Source organism: Macrosteles quadrilineatus, unplaced genomic scaffold (genome assembly GCF_028750875.1).
Source record: "Macrosteles quadrilineatus isolate MER2022 unplaced genomic scaffold, UCM_ALF_1.0 Scaffold_2__2_contigs__length_208266976, whole genome shotgun sequence".
Lineage (NCBI taxonomy): Eukaryota > Metazoa > Arthropoda > Insecta > Hemiptera > Cicadellidae > Macrosteles > Macrosteles quadrilineatus.
In genome coordinates this window covers 179,737,844-179,759,363 of record NW_026542595.1, presented here as the reverse complement: position 1 = coordinate 179,759,363, position 21,520 = coordinate 179,737,844, and the positions used below count along the sequence as shown (strand labels likewise).

The 21,520-nt window shown below is 36.4% G+C and overlaps 3 protein-coding genes and 1 long non-coding RNA gene across 4 annotated transcripts; 1 reads left to right on the top strand and 3 right to left on the bottom strand.

Moving 5' to 3' along the window:
• The first annotated feature begins 7,343 nt into the window (after positions 1-7,343).
• Positions 7,344-9,029, top strand: LOC128985178 (uncharacterized protein K02A2.6-like). The gene has a single exon (XM_054404560.1). The coding sequence runs from the start codon at positions 7,344-7,346 to the stop codon at positions 9,027-9,029; it is 1,686 nt and encodes a 561-aa protein (XP_054260535.1).
• A 378-nt stretch (positions 9,030-9,407) lies between these two features.
• LOC128985177 (uncharacterized) lies at positions 9,408-10,361 on the bottom strand. The gene has a single exon (XM_054404559.1). It carries the CDS (start codon positions 10,359-10,361, stop codon positions 9,408-9,410), a length of 954 nt encoding a protein of 317 aa, XP_054260534.1.
• Positions 10,362-10,419: 58 nt separating this feature from the next.
• Positions 10,420-14,040, bottom strand: LOC128985176 (uncharacterized). Its single transcript, XM_054404558.1, has one exon. It carries the CDS (start codon positions 14,038-14,040, stop codon positions 10,420-10,422), a length of 3,621 nt encoding a protein of 1,206 aa, XP_054260533.1.
• A 2,492-nt stretch (positions 14,041-16,532) lies between these two features.
• Positions 16,533-20,525, bottom strand: LOC128985537 (uncharacterized). Its single transcript, XR_008490040.1, has 3 exons — positions 20,453-20,525; positions 17,908-18,059; positions 16,533-17,201 (listed from the first exon to the last, which is right to left on the bottom strand). It is a non-coding gene; the product is annotated as an uncharacterized LOC128985537 (long non-coding RNA).
• Positions 20,526-21,520: the final 995 nt, after the last annotated feature.

Genomic DNA, 21,520 nt, shown 5'->3' with positions numbered 1-21,520 from the left:
TGTGACATAGCAGAGCAGACGATTGTCGGTGCAAAAGCGGATAGTTTGTCCTTGAAGCTATTGATGGATATTTTTGTCTAGCTTCAATTTTATTTTTGTAAAATGAACTAGATTGTTAGATTGTTTTAAATTAACTACCTCAAGTGAGATTAGGTCCATAATTAGTGAATTGAAAAATTCCAGATCCTCAGGATGGAATGGCATTCCCTCTTTTATTTTAAAAATTTGTAAAAACAGCATTGTTGAACCTTTGTCATACATCATCGACATTTCTATTAATAAAGGCATATTTCCAGATTTACTGAAATATAGTATTGTTTGTCCAATCTACAAAAAAGGAGATAAAACACAGCTTGAGAATTTCAGACCAATATCCTTATTGCCAGTTTTCTCCAAGGTTTATGAAAAATTAATCTGTAATAGACTAGTGACTAGTATCATATCTTGAAACCATCAACATTCCTTGTAGTAATCAGTTTGGATTTAGGGGTTGTAACACTTCAGATGCTCTCTTTGAGGTCTTGAATTACATAGCAAGTGCCGTTGATGGATCACAGTATGCCATTGGCATTTTCTGTGATTTGTCAAGGGCATTTGACTGTGTCAATCACAATATTTTATTGCACAAACTTCAGTTTTATGGAATTAGACAAAAAGCTTATGATTTGGTGGAGTCGTACTTGTTGGGTAGAAAACAAAAAGTTCAACTGAATTACTCTTAACTATTAAGGCTTCAAAAATGTCACTGAAGGTGTTCCCCAGGGTTCAATAATGGGTCCATTGTTGTTTCTTATTTATGTTGATGACCTCTTGAAACAAAATCTTAAGTCAAAATTGGTAATGTATGCTGATGATACTACTGCAGTATTAAAACATAAAAACCCTGATATTTTAAAAATTGAAATTAAAAATGATCTTGATCTTATGACTGAATGGTTTCTGGCCAATAATCTTAAACTTAACAGAAATAAAACATATTGTGTGAACTTCCATTCTAATAGCATAAAAAGTAGACAGATTGACTATAACCCGTTAGAAGACACATTAAGTAAAATTCAATCTTTCAACCTTTTAGGAATAAAATTAGACTCAACTCTAACATGGTCTGATCATATCAATCAATTGGAATCTAAGCTTAATGCAGCATTTCACGTTACTTTAGTGCTTTCAAAATTAATAGATGAAAAAACTCAGATAATGGTATACTTTGCATATGTGGACTCTAACATTGGCTATGGTATTGAGTTCTGGGGAAATGCCACTGACAGTAAAAAAATATTTAAAATACAAAAGAGAATTATAAGAGTTATTGCTTGCACAAGTTAATCCAAGAACATCTTGTAGAAATTTGTTTAAAAGAATGAAGATTTTACCTGTGCCCTCTTTGTATATATTCAACACTTTAATCTTTGTCAAAAAACATTTTTCTATTTATGAAGAAAAAAGAAGTAACTCCCAATACAGCTTTAGGCCCATGAGCTCTGTGTTGCAGTACCCCACACATAAATCAGCTGCTTATGAAAAGAGTACTTTTTATATGGGTCTCAAACTGTATAATAAGCTTCCTTTATCACTGAGAGAGGTAGAATCATTAAAAAAGTTCCTGTTACACTTACTGTCTTACCTGTTAGACAATTGTTGTTACAGAATTGAGGATTTTTTATCAGTCTGATTGTAGTAAACAGAACTTATAGACATTGATATAACTTATTTGTAAACTTTGCTAATAACCTAACTTATTTTATACTTGTTTTTCAATACTGTTAATAATTTATTCTATTATGTTTATTACTATATTTATTATTATGTTGCTTTTATTCTATACTATTATTATATTTTGACAATTTACCTGCCTGCGTGCAGAAGCACTCCTTAGGCGTTATGTGATGTATTTTAATAAATAAATCACTGACTATGTATCAATACCAATTAATTATATCAAAATGGATACAAAATGTACTTATTAGTATCTGAATCTGAAAACATGTGCTCAAGAACAGGAAATGACAAAACATAAAATAAAATGTAACGGCTTGTACGACCCACTAAGAGTAGGTAATTATAACACTAATACAATAAATAATATATAGTTACTTACTTACTAGGTTGTCAGACACAAAACACTTGGAATCAGAGAGAATACGGATGAGTTTTTTCCAAAATGCGGACAAATTGAATTTTGGTTGAACTAAGACGTGAAATTTTGGGAGCGGTATGTATAAAGTGGTGAGGATGAAACGAGTTTTTCCTAACTTAATTTAATTCCAAACGCGTGGCAATTATATCCCTGAGGGATATAGGCTTTAGGGTTTGTTGAAAATTAAATTTTTGCCAACTAACACAGCAAACTACAAATTGATTTGCACGACTCCACTTAACAACTCACCCCACGCATAGGATGGTTGGAGACACACTGGTCACTGAGACAGACCCTTGGCTAGAAGCTTTCCCCACCACGTCGTAGGGCCGTTGGGTAAGTCGCCTATGTCTAATCAGCTGAAAACTTCGGAAAAGTTTCGGTTTCGAGATTCGATCACAAAGTTTCGAGATTCAAAAGTTTCGAAATTGAAGATTTTGGCAGTTTTATTTTTGAAACTACTGACATTTTTTGTGCCATTGTTATTATTTTTTAGCCTTAAATTTATTTTTAAGTAAATTTTATTCTGAACTTCAAAAGGTATCTTAAATACTATAACTGGTACAATTCAGTTTCACATCAATATTTACTAAATGCAAAAACAAATATTGACCACTAAATGTTCTAATTAATTTAATATTCATGTTTATGTTGGTGTTAGAAGTTTAATTATTTGTTTTGTTAGTTGTTTATAAAAAATTATTTTTGGGATTTAAGATTATCAGTCACATTCACATATTTATGTTTTGTCATGGTCAGGAATTGATCTCTTTCAGTTTTGATTGCATACTTAACATTTTATGATTATGTGTATTTTTTGTAACCTTGACCTTTGTAACCAGCTAAGTAAAAAAGTTTCGCGTTTAGGTTTTGAGATTCGAGATTCGGGATTTGATTTTTTTAAAGTTTCGGTTTTGAGATTCAAAATTTCTGGTTTAGACCATCACTATTGCATCACATTCGGTACAAAAGAATGAAATTTAAATTTTGCTTGTCGCTTGTTTTGGGCGACACACCAAGCCTTAGTTGCAACCCAAACTTGAGCATAAATGGGGCCTAAGGTAAATATCTAGGGTTGGCAGCGCCCGGAGCAAACATGGTTGTGGCGCCCCCTCCCCCCCATTAATAATAGTCGCATTCACATATTTTAATCAATTTTATGTATAGATAATGAGAAAAAAGTTATAAATGAACATAATATTTGTATTAGCAAGCCTATTCTTTAAATATAATAATCTTAAAATTTGGTTGTCCGGATGCAGATAAACTCCTAGGGAGGAATTTGGAAATCCATTAGCCTATGTCTTACTGGGATAATTATGAAGTACTTTTATTTAAGGACTGGTGGTCTTGGTTGTGTTACTTACTTTTTTAAAAGGTGAAAATCAATATGATTAGGCTCAATAATGGAGTGTATTTTAATATTTCATAAAGAATAATAGGCGAGCAGCATTAAACATTTTGGTTTATAAAATATTTCTTAGATAAGGGTAGGGACCTTAATAAAACACAACAATGAATCATAATAGGTAGTCTATAAATTGGAGAAAGTTTTACTGTTTAAAAAATACTTCTTACAACACAATTGAAATAAATAAAGATTATAAGGCGAAGTTAATAGCCGAGCAACCCTTCTGCATTCTTCTGTCATGATATCCTGAAACAAATAAACAATAACTCAAAATTGTTATCAGAACTAAATAGAGAAAGGGGTGTCTTGTTAGCTTGGTGGTTAATTTATGTCCTGGACTTTGCTGCAAGAGAAATTGAGATTGACTTAAAGGATCCTTGCACAAGGTGAGAGGATTCAACATAATTTTTCCATGGATATTGCACACACTTGCCCAGCACAGCACAAACCTGCTAACAGCAGGCTACTATTAAAATTAAAGTAAAGTAAAGTACTGTAGAACCAAATCAGATTACGCTCTTGTGTCCACCATAGCACTATAGAACACCAAAGAGCACTAAACGGTTTTCATAGTCTTTTATCAATTAAGAATTAAATGTATCCATTCAAATACATACAAATTATAACCCAGTGAATGATTGAAATACATGTCATGATGAAACCATACAGCGGTAGCCCAAGTACGGCTTCATCATATAAAATCATATGGTAGTTGGTCTGACCATACTTGGCAGGAGTAGAGTGGCCAGCTGTGCTGCGGTTAGCGTATATTCCGGCGCCGACCGCCAGGGGTAATGTGTAGTTACGGCGCACACCGCTGCAGCATCAAGCGCTAGCGACCGTTTCCATAACAACTTGGTAGTTGGGAGTAGTGTTGCCAACTTTGGAGGAATCCCCCAGAATTGGAGTTTATTGACTTATTTAATATTAAGCAATAAATTAATTTAAATGCCATCTTTTATTGTATTTTTTTTAAACATATATTTGTTATACTTTTGTAGTTTCATTACAATTGTTACATCCTAAATGTCTATCTTTACTTATTTACTTAAATTTATTCTATAACTATTATCAGCTGGTTATAATGTTTACATGTTCACTTTGTTTTTAATATGTGTTGAATAAAGTTGGTTAAAATTGTACCTTGATAAATACATTTATTATTTGTTCTAAATACATACAGAACAATTTGGCGACGATGGAGGTGAGTACAAGTAATTCAAATACCTCTCAAAACATTCAAATGATTAACTCAGCATTGATTGGGCCCTTCAATGAAAGATATGAAACATGGGAAATGTATATGGAAAGACTAGAGATATCATTCATTTATAACAACATTTCGGAAGATAAAAAGAAAATTACGTTACTTCACTGTATTGGATCAGACACTTACAGTAAACTTAGGGATATATTGCATCCTGTATCACCTATAACTAAATCCTATGCTGAATTAGTTCAAACTCTTAATTCACATTTTACACCGAAACCAAATGAAGTATCAGAGACATTCAAATTTCATTGTAGACATCAATATGAAGGAGAAAACATTTCTGAATTTTCATTGGATCTTAGAAAGTTGTCTAGATATTGTAATTTCGGCACATTTCTGTCAAAAGCCCTGAGAAATCAATTCATACTCGGACTAAGGGATGAAAAAATACAGACAAGATTAATTACTCTAAGTGACAGTGATTTGAGTTTTGAAAAAGCTGTAGACATGGCTCAAGTAATTGAAAAGGCTCAAAACGATTCAATAACAATCCAATCAAAATTCAATCATGAAAACAATGAATTGCCGGTTAACTTAAATGTTGTACAACAGAAAAGTTTTCAAAAACCTAAAAACAGTACCAATATTAAACAATGTTACCGTTGTGGAGAGTTACATGAATACATATCTGAATGCAAACACAAAAATACAACATGTAACTTCTGTAAAAAAATAGGGCATCTAGCAAAGATTTGTTTTAGGAATCCTAATGCACCTATCAAATTGCAAAGACAAAATAAGACTACATTTAACACTACTTCAAGAAATGTAAAACAAATAACAGACTCGTTCGAAGATCAAAATGAAATATTTCTACAACAAAATATGAACAATTCTGTTGGATCCCTCTATAAGGAAACTAATGTTATTGACATTTGTTCTATGAATACCTCAGAAGATAAATTTAGGAAAATTATGTTAAACATAAAAATAAATGGGAAACCTATTCCGTTTGAACTAGATACAGGAGCAGGAGTATCTTTGATGTCAAAAAGTAACTTTTCCAAGTTTTTTCCTAAACACAGACCTTTAATGAATCCAGACATAATCTTAAGAGATTTCAACAAAAATGAATTTGTTCCATTCGGTAAAACCATTGTTCAGGTTGGTTACGGTAACCAAACCAAATATCTTCCATTGTATATAGTCGATGGTAATAGAGATACGATATTTGGTAGGGAATGGCTGAGATCCATTAAAATAAATTGGTCAGACATACATAACGTTCACGGAGCTGACTTGGATAGAGTTAAACACTCAAATCCCAAAGTACACAATATTTTAATGGAATTTAAATCCATATTTGAACCAAGAGTTGGACGTTTCAAAGGGGGAGAAGCACTTCTTAACTTAAAGCCTGACACTACACCAGTTTTTAAAAAAGCTAGACCACTACCTTATGCTTTGTTACCAAAAGTTAGTGCAGAAATCGACAGACTAGAAAAAGAAGGTATAATTACAAAGGTGAATCAGAGTTCTTGGGCTACTCCAGTTGTACCGATTATGAAGGCAAATGGGAATATCAGACTGTGTGGAGACTACAAAGTAACCCTCAATCCCCATTTGGTAATACCAGAACACAACATGCCCCGCATTGATGATATTTTGGCCAGAATGGGTAATTCGACTAAATTTACAAAGATTGATATATCTGAAGCTTACCTACACATGCCAGTGAAAGAAGAATACAGAGAATTACTCACAATCAATACACATAAAGGTCTATATCGAGTAAATCGTCTACCATTCGGAATTGCAAGTGCACCTGCTATTTGGCAATCAGCAATGGAAAATATTCTACAAGGTATTGATGGTGTTGATGTTTTCTTTGACGATGTCAAAATAACAGCCCACAGTGATGAAGAACATTTGAAAAGACTCCGAGCTGTATTAAATCGGTTCAAAGACAACGATTTACACATTAATGTTTCTAAATCTCAATTCCTTGTACCAGAGATTGACTTTCTTGGTTACCATGTCTCGTCAAAGGGAATAAGTAAAAGTAAACATATTACTGAAGCAATAAGAAACCTGAAGAGACCAAGTAATGTGAAAGAAGTTAGACAAATCCTTGGTTTGATAAGTTACTATCGAAAGTTTATTCCAAACTTAAGTGAAAAGATGCAAGCCATTATTAATCTCACAAGAGCTAATGTACCTTTTAATTGGACTGAAGAATGTGAACATGATTTTCAATTGGTGAAGGAGGAAATGATGTCAGAGAATATACTATGCCATTTTGACCCACACTTACCACTCATTCTAGCAACAGATGCTAGTCAATCTGGAATTTCGGCAATTCTTTCTCATGTGTTTCCGGATGGAAACGAAAGACCTGTTGCATTTGCTTCCAAAACACTATCACAAACACAAAAACAGTACAGTGTCATACAAAAAGAAGCCCTGGCAATTTATTTTGGAGTTAAACACTTTTACCAATACCTTTATGGACGTCATTTCACCCTAGTTACAGACCACAAACCCTGGTATCTATATTTGGACCGAAAAATGGAATACCACTTATGGCCGCAACAAGACTACAACATTATGCTATATTCCTTCAGGCATTTTCATTTGACATAAAGTATAAATCAACCAAAGACAATGTTAATGCTGATGCACTTTCAAGACTACCTAAAAATGTTGAAGAAGCTGCTGTTATTGACTCAGCCGATGTTCATGAAATAGAACAAATCTACACTTTACCTGTCACAGCTGAAGAAATAGCAAAAAATACACAATCTGATCCAGATCTTAGAGATATTTATCAATCACTAATCAGAGGGGAGCCAATCCATCACCCGATGTCTTCTAACGAACAAGAATGGTCAATTCAGCTTGGATGCTTATTAAAAGGGAATCGTGTCGTGATTCCCAAACAACTTCGTGCAAGAATTTTGAAAGAACTTCATGAGGCTCATGTGGGTATAGTTCGCATGAAGGGACTAGCTCGTTCGTATGTTTGGTGGCCTAAAATTGATGCAGACATTGAGCATATGACCTTAAACTGTTTGGGATGTCAACGAGTACAGCATGAATCACCCAAAGCACCAGTTCACCATTGGGAATATCCTTCAAGGCCTATGCAAAGAATTCATGTTGATTTTGCTGGACCATTTTATGGCCATTATTTTCTCCTAATTGTGGATGCCTACAGTAAATGGCCAGAAATTGTAACACTTACAACCATAAATTCACATAAAACTATTGAGGCTTTGCGTAAATTCTTCGGCTCCTTTGGAATCCCTGACATATTAGTGTCAGACAACGGAAGGCAATTTGTTTCATTAGAGTTTGAAAAATTTCTTAAATCAAATGGAATTAGACACAAGAGATCAGCACCTTACCATCCTGCTACTAATGGTCAAGTAGAACGCTATGTGCAAGACTTGAAAGATACCATCAGAGCCATGCACTTTGAGGAAGGCTCTATCGAAATAAAACTGCAGAGATATTTAATGGCCTATCGAAGAGCTCCACATAGTACTACAGGACAATCTCCTTCACATCTCTTTATTGGACGTCAAATTCGATCAAGACTTGACTTATTGTATCCTGATTTGTCACAAAAAATGAACCAGAAGTTTGACACAGACTGTGACAGGCAAAAGTCCTTTAAAGCTCAAGACCGTGACAGGCAAAAGTCCTTTAAAGCTCAAGACCGTGACAGGCAAAAGTCCTTTAAAGCTCAAGACCGTGACAGGCAAAAGTCCTTTAAAGCTCAAGACCCTGTCGCCTACCGCCTCTATGGAACCTGCAACAAATGGGGGTTTGGAAAGATCAACAAAAAAGAAGGACCAAGAAATTATGAAATAACCACAAGCAGTGGCCCAATCAGACGACATCAAGATCAAATTAGACGCTCAGGGAGGGACTTGTGTGAATTTTCATTAAGGAATGAGCAAAATCAAGTATTCATACCAACAAATTTTGGAGAAGTCAGAGAGGAACCAACCGAAAACCACGCAACAAATTATCACAACATTAATCCAGAGGCCAATGATCCCAATATACCAGATGATCCAGAGACCAGTAACAACATGTCAGATGTTCCAGTGGCACCAGAGACCAGTAACAACATGTCAGATGTTCCAGTGGCACCAGAGACCAGTAACAACATGTCAGATGTTCCAGTGGCACCAGCTTCCGCTATGACAGTGAGACGATCAAAACGGACACATAAACCCGTCGATAGACTTAACTTATGAAACTCACTAAGAAGGGGAGGTGTTACATCCTAAATGTCTATCTTTACTTATTTACTTAAATTTATTCTATAACTAGCTGTGAGTACCCGTTCTTCGTACGGGTTTATTCAAGAATAAGGTTACAAACTTTTTGTAATAACAATGATTAATTTATTTTAACATAATTTAGTACATAAAAATACATTAAAAAACTTAAATCTTAAAAAATATTCAAAAGTTTTAAATAACAAAGTTGGCAAAGATAGCAGAGTTGAAGCGCTTAACATTTGTCACAGCGAAATTACAATATCAAAATTTCAAAAACAACAAATGACATACATTGAAAATAAATATTAAATAGTGAAGAAAAACAAAAAACACAAAAAATTAAAAGGTTGCCTAACTTAATGCCTCTTCATATACTATATTAGTGGTTCGACCGCCTGGGGCATGTATGTAAAGGTTGGTTGGCGATCGCACTCGGCTGCACGCCACGTACAGCTGTCCGTGTGAAAAACATTGCGCGTCACCTAGTTCAATCCCTGCTGTTGACAGTGTCTGACCTTGCGATTTGTTGATCGTCATGGAAAAACATGGATTTAAGGGAAATTGCAGGCGCTTAAACTCAAAGGGATAGTTGCTTGGGATGAGGGGGATCCGGGGGACAAACACCACTTCTCCCGCACCACAGCCTGTTAGAATTTCGGCTTCTATGACATTTCGCTGGAGACTTCGAATTCGAAGCCGAGTCCCATTGCATAATTTAGGAGGGTTTAAATTTCTTAGAAGCATAACGGGAATACCAATTTTAAGATTAAGTTCGTGGGCGGGTAGTCCAGGTGCTGTCACCGAGTCAAGAAACTCTGCCGGGTAGTGCACTGCGTCATCATTTCTTAGAACTGTGTTCACCGACAAATATGTCTTGTCCTCGCTTAGGAATAGGGACATCACTTTCTTATTTATCTTTGTTGAAACTTCATTTTTTGGAGTGAGAATAGCCCTATTGCATAACCAGGCACTGCTCTTGTTTGGGAGGTCTTCAATTCCTGGATAGACTTTCTCGATGAGTTCATCTTGGGTTTGAACAATAACACCAAGAGAAGGTGGTATATCGATAGTTCCATCAACGTTACCCAGCTTTCCATCTCCCAACTTTAACAGAACATTGGAGAATTCTTCCACCTCATTTCCAATATTGGCCCGCATGTTCTTTGTTAACGCCAGTTTGTTCATTATTGGCCATAGGGTAGATCTTTTCATAGAGGCGTTAATTTCATCCGCCCTTGTGCCTCTCACTACAACTGGCAGAGTTTGGCGGAAGTCACCAGAGAACAATACCGTCACTCCACCCATGATCTTATTACTGTTCCTCATATCTTTGAGTGTTCTGTCGAGGGCCTCGATTGTCAGTTTATTGGACATCGTACACTCGTCCCAGACTATTAAGGAGATGGTAACGCTCACTGCAGCTTGGATGGACAGTGTACACCCTACCGATGCACGGATCTTGTCTCACGTCAGGATGTCCTGGTACTGGTTGTCCTCTCCGCCTCCTGGACCAACCTCTTTGTTTAGAGTATGTGTAATAATAGGGCAACTCGTTGTAGAGGAGGGTTCTTGAAAAGGCGTCCGTCTGGCAGAGATTGAAGAAGGCCAAAAGAGTTGTACTTTGGTCCATTCTTTCCCGAACATTGCCTGGCTGGAAATATACTCTTTGCTCATTTGGAAGGTGGACCTCTAAATGCAACACAGCGGGAAACCTCTCATGTATAGGAAATGATAAAATTCTCCATACCGCCTCAGATGTGCATATATACCGACCACTTTGGTACATTTTAATTTCGTCTGTGTCATTACTTACTGCAAATGTGGCCTGGTCACTGCCCTTGTTTATGTACTTGCAGATGTACTTTATAGATTTTACACTGCTACAGTACTCAACGTTAACATGTGTTAGAAATGTTCGGGACAATACAGGCGAGTAAGGTACTACCCATCGGTTGTCCATAGGGATTTCATCGTTACCTACTCTGATTAGGACATGATGGCCTCCATCATCTGGGGAGCGCCTTCTGTATGTTGGGTATCCATTGTCTCCTGTTGCCGTTTCATTGACAAATGGTCTAGGGTATCTTTTGCTACAGTGACCATCCTTCATACACGGAAGCTTGCGCTGTCGCACATTAAAAGCTCCGCATGGTCCGTGCAGCATGTGAGTCTTGACTATATCTGCAAGTTCAGGATCAGTTTCAGGATTTGGAAGCTCTGCAGAAATGACTTGATCTATTCTATTTGGAGGAATGGATTCTTCAAGCCAAATCAGGATATGAGCGTGTGGAAGACCACGTTTCTGCCATTCAACAGAGTACATGTAGCAGCGAACTGAGCCATAAATCTGGCCTTTCATAAGAACAGCAATCATACAGTTAAGCTTCAAATGAAAAACTCGTGATACCACATCATACCGGTTGTGAGCAGACTGCCTTTCTCCAATTACACTCGTGATTTCTATCCATTTTGGATTTGTTGTCATTGTTATGAAAAGTTCTGGACGACCAAACTTCCGAACATAGCAAAAGGCGTCCTGTGTGCGAGAATGCATATATCTAGGACCTCCAGTGAAGGTGGCAGGTAAAATTATCTTTTGCCCCATTTCTTCTACGTTGTCGTCTCGTCTTAAAGCGTCTTGAAGGTGTATGTAATTCTCTGCTCTCAGTTCCTTTTGGTGCGTACGAAGATACAGCAGCCTTTCACTCTCAACTTTAGCGTACATGTCCACCAAGTACTGGTTCAAAAGCTGTTTGAATTTATGAATGTGATTTGCTTCACCTTCTCTAACCATAATGCGATAGGCGTAAAACTCTCGTGAGCTAGTTTTCTTTGTGGTTGGTTGTTTAGTAACCGGGTTTACATGATATAAATTGAAACTATATCCATCTTCGCCTCTACAAAACATAAGGGGATATTGTAGGGCATCATAAGATCGGTGGGTTTCATATATTCGTTTCAAACCCTGTTCTCTTGAATTTAAAATGATGTCTCGATGGTCACTTGGATCCCCAATCATCAAAATAGCAACCTCATTGACTGTTGGTTCATTGTATCTACCTGGGTGGTCCCCTGCAGGGCGTCTGTCGGCTCTAATAACAATTTTGAAATCAGGTGAATCTACAGGAAATGTTTCTAAAGTAGTTTTGAAGCTGAGCAAGTAGGCGTTATTATTCTGAAGCATGTTTTGCAAAGCGGCCAACATGTCATGATCAAGGTCTTGAAATAAACTTTGCCTTCTTTGAAGCTGGACTTGGTCATCCCCAACAAAGTAAATCTGAAGGTAAGACGGCGGAAGTCCAGGGGGTGGCAAAAGAGAGCCGATCAAATGGTACACTTGTCCTTGAACCTTAAATGTAGGCATATATGGTCCTTCACGGATTTCATTACCTCCAAAAGAAGTCATTTGGAACGCACTATTGTAGGCCCTGATATGTCTAAGAAAATTTCGCGATTGAGGTGATTCGTCCGATATCCATGTACGTAGCGGCTCAGGTGCTTCCAAAATAGACGGTATGGACACTTTACCAGAAGCACAACATATTCCACGTGGTTCCTTTGACCAACTCAAAGCGTGACAAAACCTACAAACTTTATCAAAATCTCCAATATTGGCAGCTTCACTGTAACGTGTAAAAGGATCATATTGGAATCCACTGTTGTGTGTGTCTCGCCATTCTGTTAAATTTCTTTCGACATGCCGAGTTTTTTCCCGCGCGATCCTAGTTTGTCTTTCTGCGTCGCTCTCAACGACTCTGTTCACCCTATGTCTTTCAGAATCAGCGGCAACACGGGCATTTCTGTCAGCAATGTCCTGGCTTGCTCGAAGTTCCTCCACTCGGGTCGCCTCGTCATGCAAAAGTAGAGTTTGCTCTTCAACAGTGCGACGGTACCTATCATTGTCGATTATATGTCTAGCTTCCCGCTCTTCAGGAGTTTCATTATTCCTACGTTGGTTTTGCCGAACTCTATCTCGTTCTTGCCTACTTTCTCTCTCTTCTCTTGTTTCATTTTCCCTCCTGCGAACGTGTAGGATTCGGTCACTGTTTCGACGTGCTCCTCCCTCCTCCACTGTCTCGTTTTCCCTCCTTTGAACATGTAGTATTCGGTCACTCTCCCGACGTGCTTCTTGCTCCTCCTCTGTTTCGTTTTCCCTTCTCTGGACGTGTAATATTCGGTCATTGTTCCGACGTGCTTCTTGCTCCTCCTCTGTTTCGTTTTCCCTCTTCCGTACGTGTCGTATTCGGTCACTGTTCCGACGTGCTTCTCGCTCCTCATCTGTCTCGTTTTCCCTCCTCTGAACATGTAGTTTTCGGTCACTCTCCCGACGTGCTTCTTGCTCCTCCTCTGTTTCATTTTCCCTCTTCCTTACGTGTATTATTCGGTCACTGTTCCGACGTGCTTCTCGCTTCTCATCTGTCTCGTTTTCCCTCCTCTGAACATGTAGTATTCGGTCACTCTCCCGACGTGCTTCTTGCTCCTCCTCTGTTTCGTTTTCCCTCCCCCGAACGTGTAGTATTCGGTCACTGTTCCGACGTGCTTCTCGCTCAACCTCTGTCTCGTTTCCCCTCTTCTGAACTTGCTGTATTCGGTTGCTGCACCGACGTGCATCTCGCTCCTCTTCTGTCTCATTTTCTTTTCTCTGGACGTGCCGTATTCGGTCCCTGTTCCGTCGAGCTTCTCGCTCCTCTTCCGTCTCATTTTGTATTCTTTGGCTAAATCTTAAACGTTCAGTGTCTCGCCTGCTTTCACGTTCTTTTTCATTCTGCTGAGACCTAAATAGGGCGACACGCTCTCGACTGGTTGAAGGTCGTGCATAATCTTCAACCACAACGGAACTTAAAATTGTCGACTCATTATTGCTATGTACACCATCATCAGAGTCCGAATCATCATAATCAACTGATTCCGTGGATACACACAATTTTTGTCTCTTGGCATTATTTGTTTTTCTACCCAAATTGCTTTTTCTCTTGCGAGGCATACTCTTCAGGACATATTTATTTAGAAACAATAGAAAATATTTCAACAAATAATGTATTAAAGATTAACTTGTAACCTCTCAACTAAAGCAACAAAAATATTGTCCATATGTTTAGTTGTAAACAAATTTAATTTGTGTTTGACACTATGTCAACGAATATCTCTACTGTACAGTATGAAACATCTGATTGATGCAAATTCATATGGGAATATGAACTTTTTTAAAAACATTACCTCAAAAAAAAATAAATTAAAAGAAGAGTAGATTTTCTTTTATTTATAAACGTGAAATAATTTAGGACATTATTAACTATTATAACTTTTATTTTGGTGTAAAGAGTAATGAACAATAATAAACTGGTCAAGTTTGTTTGCTGGTTAGTAGCGCACAGATATTAAAGAATAACAATCAGCTGATCGTAATTTTGTTATCTAAAATGTTTAACTTTTATATTGAATACTTTGTATTGAATCTGTAATTTGAATTAAATTTACTTCTAACCAATTAATGTATTATTATTTTAATTATTTGTACGGTAATGGATGAAATGTACAAAACCCATTGTTATAATTAGCAGAACTGGTGTTCAGTTATATAATATAGTATACATTTTGTATGGTTTTTAAGTTGTGTGAATCGATAAGGCTATGGTTAACCTTGAGTTCAAATAGGCTAACGTTTTCTAATCACAGCTGTATGCCAATGTCAAAATTAAGATTGTATTTCAATTAAAACCATGTGCATATGATTAGTTGTAAACAAAGCAACATTCTTCCAGAAATTCCACGTCAAAAATCGACAAAAACTTGATTTTCAAGGGTTTACTGTTAAATATCTAACTGTCTCATATTCGATGAAATACGTCTAAAACCATCTCATATATGTATAGTATTTGGAAAATAAGTTTCAGGCGGGACAGTGCTATAGTTATTGAGGAGTAGTTGTAATAAAGTGCGTATTTTAGCGTTACCAAGAGAATGACAGATAGACAGACAGACAGACAGACAGACAGACAGACAGAAATTGAGATAAGGTTTGATTCGGTTTCTCTGACCTATGAAATGTAAAAATAACCAAAAAGTTCATTATTCTAAGCAATGTACAGACAAAACTCTAATTTTATTTATATAGACTATTATCAGCTGGTTATAATGTTTACATGTTCACTTTGTTTTTAATATGTGTTGAATAAAGTTGGTTAAAATTGTACCTTGATAAATACATTTATTATTTGTTCTAAATACATACAGAACAACAATGATTCAAAGTTTTTCTTTATTAATCCATAATTTTAGGAAGTGGTTTATTGGAAGGTTTTGTTTTATATTTGCAAGGTCAAAATTAAATTTAACCAGGATGTCTAGTAGTCGGGGAAAACGGGAAAGTCAGGTATTAGTATTGAATTTCAAAATGGTCTGGAAAAGTTGGGATTTAGTCTTTATTTTGATATCAAAGTCGGTAAATTTCATGATTTACCGCTACTCAATTGCGCTAGACAACGATCACGTTTCCGTGATGGCGCAAGACGATGATGTGTCTACACGACCGCGGGAGATGTTCTTAAACCGCGACTGTGCTAGACGACGTTTTCGTGACCACGGACCACGGGAAAAATGATCACGTCTTTTCTGCGATCGCGCAAGACGATTGTATATACGGCCGCTGAAGATGTTCACAATTTTGCCGCAATCGAGGACGACGATGACGTTTCGTGACCACGGCATTCAATGATGATGTCTACACAGCCGCGGTAGATGTTCATGATTTTGACGCGATTGCAGAAGACGACAATAGCGATTAGTAATCATTTCGTTTGCAAGAGTGGTAGTGCTGGTAACAGCTGGCGAGAAGTCGACGACGACACTGAATCGAATACCGATAACTGATATCGAATGGCAAAAAGCTCTAGCGGCAGTCTATATTTACTCTATTGTCTATGACTATAGTATTACTCATCTACCATAGCCATAATGTTCTACCACTTCACCCAAACAAAAGAAAAAAATTAATTATTAAAGATTCACAAAATATCACAAATTATTCGTGAAATTAAAAACATAAACATAACTGTAAACAGACAGTTACCATTGTGTATCACAGTTTTTTGTTGCTGCTTAGTTCAAATTAGCTGTTTTCATAAATGAAAAAAAAATAATAGTGCTGCATCCTGTTGGTAAATCTTATAACTTTTAACGCCTTTGCATATCATAGAACCAACCTTTTTAGTTGAAACAGCTGACTAAATTCTTTAATTCCATTTAAATATGAGTAAAGGTTAACATGGGAAACTCTAGAGCCACTAAGGCGGAGCCCAAAAGGATTTTTGAGATAAAAATATGCCTATACCTATGTTAATCGTGAATGTGAGCTATCATCATGCCAAATTTGAGCCCAATCCATCCAGTAATTAACACGTGATTGAACTTCAAACACACAAACGAACAAACAAACACACAAACTTTCACATTTGTAACATTAGTAAGATAGTAGCCTTTCTCATTTCACATGATCTGACAAGCACGGTGTCTCATCAAACTAGTATGATCGTTTTTGTTCAAGCTCCTACATATGAGCAATCGATGTATCTAAGGTTTAATGGGTGTTGGGGAAAAATAACTAATTTAATTCTGTGCTGGTATTAACATTTTTTTACCACAAAAAGATGTGAAACTACTTTATTGTTACCAGTTGTGTGGGGGCAATAAACTATAAACAAATAACTTGATCTTTCCACATATTTAGACTGGTGTAGTTGTACAGCGTAAGTCTCCGGTTCCGAAGATAACGGATTCACATCCTGGAAATCACCATGACAATTTGATAGATGGCCACCCTGTGCGTTGCTATTCATGAACGTTGGTGCGGCCATCTTTAAATGCCCTTACCCACCTGCGTAGGTACCATTCCGCCACTCATAATTTTCTCCTCATACACTTCACTTATCTGTCAATGAATTTAAATGGCTTTCACACCTTTAGCACTTAAAAATCTAATTACCGGTACAGCGCAAACTTCACAGGCGACGGCAGTCTCAATTGGCGGCACCGTTTTGAATGCTCTAAACCGGATGTAAACACAGCCGATTTGTGCCGAATTTCCAGCGCAGGCTTGCCAATACATCCACATACACAGCACAAATGTCCAAAATGCCAATCGCAGCACTGAAACGGAGAATTTTAAAAACAGTACTTACTTAAATAACATGCCTTGTATTATTCTGTCACCATAGGTAACTCTGAAACTTGAACAGTGCTGTAAGTTGATTAAAGTGTATTTTTTTCCAAATATAAAAACTTAACCGCCACAGCACATCATAAGTTAACACGATGACTGCTGAAAACAACGTACAGGCGCTCCCCAGTGGCGTGCGAAGCCCCGGCACGCAACCGAATCAGCGAACGCAATTGGCATTCAAATATTTCAGTCTGACGAATCACAAAAGAGCAGTGGTGACTGTGCTGCGTTACCCCGAGAGTGGATGTAGTTCACTGAAACACCCAAAGGTAGCAGCACTGCACGGATCCGTATCCAGTGTCTTTGTAATGTGGGTTGAAGAGAAAAAATCCCCGAAACCGGGACAAAAGCATTGCCAGACAGGATTTTACGGGAAATTTTAGTACCAACCTACACCAAAGTAAAGCTCGCATTCTAAGCTGGCAGGCTGGCAACGATTATAACGTCTACGTCTGAGGCTAAGCTCACACTGACTCAATATATTTCTGTTGGTCTGGTGCCGACTTTTGTCGGCGCGCGCCACATTGAAGTGCTAGCGACGCCGACTAGAGTCGGCGTTAGCAGTCAACGTGTTAATGTTAAACAAGGACTGAAAATGCTTTTTAATCATATTGATAACTTAGCCAAACTTACTTATCTTTATTGCTTTCGATTCTTTTCCAAGAAAATTTCTCTCCTTCTTATTTGGCCCCAAATAAGCAGACAACTTATTGTTTACATGTGAAGTACTCTCATACATTAACACCAAACATTTGCAATGCTCCAAGCTTTACAAGAAAATTTACCTGGAACAAAAATAGGCAGTGTACATCATTCAGGCCTACTTCTTGTTAAAAGTAAAAACAGAATATAGAACTATAGCTCAAGGTAGGGCATATTTTCTTTGTACAAATATTTGGATTGGTAGATAAAAACTTAAAAACTCGAAGGCCACTGGTTCTCTCGGACCCAAGTGTCATTACCCAGGTGGAACTAATAAAGTGTGTTTTTTATTAAAACATTAATAGCTTAGTATAAAATAAAGCTTTCAAGTTTGATTTATAAAAATAAATATAGCCTATATATATATATAGTTTAAAATATAAATTAAGCTTTTTGTTGGTCGCAAAACATAAACAAATAAAAAGTAGAAGAAGGTAGCTTCTAATGTTATTCTTATGGGACAAATTTAAAAATGTATTTTGAGGGTTTTATAATTACTACTGAACGGAATCGTCTAAATTTTATGGTGACTTTCCATTGGTGTCATAATTAAGATTCGTGCAATTTTTTAACACTATAGGTGCAACGGTTAGCTTGAGTTTTTTATGCGAACACTTACACACACACAGTTAAGCGGACAACTAATCCACGACTCCACTATACACAACACGATACATAGATGACATATTATTTTTTTTAAATTTCTTTAGAAAGGTCTAGAGAATAATTGATAAATTTTGTGTTTTAAGGGTAAAAAATGAGAAAACCCCATTTTTTGGCCTAGGCCCCTTCTCTCCATAGAACCATAGACTAAGCAACACAAGTAGACTCTTCATCCCATTGTAAATTTTGAAGCTTGTTTTTTGTGTCTAGTTCATGTACGTCCACACAGATCGCTAGTGTAGACAACATTTTGTTTCTATTATTTTAGAGTTATTTTCATGATTTGTGCTTTACTATTTGGTTATATAACTAGGAGACCAGTTATTGTTTATGATTATATCGTTTTATTAGGTTAAACGAGGTTTTAAATGACTGCAATAACAAGAAACAAATTGTAAACAAAACATAACCTCTATAGTTGGACGTACAGAACTAACAATAAAATTGGCTTCAGCTGTTCCATTAGGATGACTTATCTAGTAAGGGAGTATGTTTTATCTATGATAGAACTCATTAAAACCCGGTCCCATGGCCCGATCATGCTAGTTCGCGAACTCATTCAGATTTATCCCGCCTTACACCTTCAAACCGAATTTTCATTTGATTTTAGGTTATGAAAGAAACATAATACGAGGATATTTGCCTTTGCCAATTACAATCAATTGTAAGTATGGTGGGCTAATATGAAAAAAGTTGACCCATAGGCCTACTTGCCTAATTTGTAATTTTATTCATGTACTCAGGTATGTGTCACAATTTCATTTTCTTAGGTAGCCTACATGTTTTTTTGCCTTAAGTTAACTGCATGGTTTGCTGCCTTGTTTACTGTGTGAAATTAACCTAACTTAAGTTTTGTGACGTTACCTATTGTAAGTTATTTTATAGACTACTAAATTTCCATTCATACTTGGCTTAAAATACCTAATATGTATCGTCGCCATTTCATTGGATAGTATTAACAGTATTGATGGTAGAATAGGCTAAGTTAAAGGGTACAGTTTCTTAACTGGGCTACGCTAATTTTATTGAAACTATCAATTTGATTAGTAAACCTACATGCGATTTTTTCACCATCAGCAAGTTTGGTTGGTTAAGTTAGGTTATGATAATTTAATTTTATAATAAACTTAGATAGGTATATTTTAAAATATCTATTATTAATCAATATTTTTAATTCAATACTGTAGTTCAATAAAATATATTAACTTAAGTTAGCGTAGCCCAGTTAAGAAACTGTAGGCCTACCCAAGTTAAATCTCTTGGCTCAGTATTATCACGTTTACCATTTCTAAGGTTACACAAACAAAAGGTGATACAAACTTGATAGCCTACTTATATCGAATATAGGCCTACTCGAATACTTAATACTCATTCAAATGAGTGTAGGACGTAAACTTAAGGGCTGCACTTTACTTTACGTCCTACACTCATTCGAATGAAAATATCGATCGATATATCGATTATTAGATAAGTTATATCATTTGGTTAGTTAGGTAAGGTTAACCTAACCTAACTAACCAAACGATATATCGAATGAAACAATCTAATAATCAATATTTTCATTCGAATGAGTGTAGGACGTAAAATAAAGTGCAGCCGTTGAATACATTCACTGATATTTTTATTAAGTTAATTGTTTAGGCCTGTCACAGGAAATCTGTAACTTGAGTCACAGCTACCTTAAGCTTAAGTAGGCTAGGCAACTGTACCTACTAACTTAACCTAATAACACTCAAGCAAATAATAGCCTGCTGCATTTTGTTACTTTGAATAACAAGGCCTAGGAACAGGATTGGATTAAAACACAACTTACTGGATTTCAACACCTCAATAGTTTTGGAATTTTTTGATGTTTACAATTTATTGATAATTATTGTTCCTCTTCTTTATCTTATGTAAACACCAGCCGGACTATTGACAAGATTCATTAATTTTCAATGCCGTTATCCTTCACTTCATTTTCATATCTTTTAACTTCTCACTATAAATATTTCTTGCATTTTCATTGTCATATAGCATGTAATTGTTGCCATTTCTCGTATAAAAATCGTTTAAAACATTTAAATAAATAAATGTTTAGGTTATAAATTACGATATCGCAGTTGTCAGTACGGTCAATTACAATAATTATCGTATCCTACCATAAAATATCGTATATATGGTAGACCTGACTGAAGCGAGCAGCTGATGCCATTCCCACAATGCAACAGTCTCTCTTCAATTATAAGCTATGCCCCAAAATCAGGATTATAAGGTATGACTCAAAATCAGGATTATAAGCTATAGAACAGAATCGGAATTATAAGCTGCGCCACTATTTGACCATTATAAGTTGTGAAACTGAAAATGTGTCATACCTTATAACGTTTTAGAGAAATTGTGGCATAGCTTATAATTTTTCGTGAAAGTGTGGCATAGCTTATAACTGATTATAAGCTATGCCACATTTTCAACATTATAAGCTATGGAACAAATTCACGATTATAAGCTATGACATTATAAGCTATGACACCCCACGCCTTTTGCTGTTTTCTTTGGTTCCTCATACGGTTAGGGTTCACTTACTCTACGAATCATTGACACAATGAGCCTCCAAATATGTAATTCTTAAAACACATGGCTCACTTACTCTACAAATCATAGTCTATACGAGCTTCGTAAATAATATTGAAGGTTCACTTGCACTACAGGCTCGTATACTATACGAGCCGATCAAAAATATCAAATAAATGAAGAGGGTTCACTTACTCTACAGATCATTGTGCCTATGAGCCAAGCGTATGAATTCTTGAATAATTCAGGAATAAGCTCGTATAGTATACGAGCCAAAATACTGAATTTAAATAAATTACAGGAGTAGGCTCGTATACTATACGAGCCT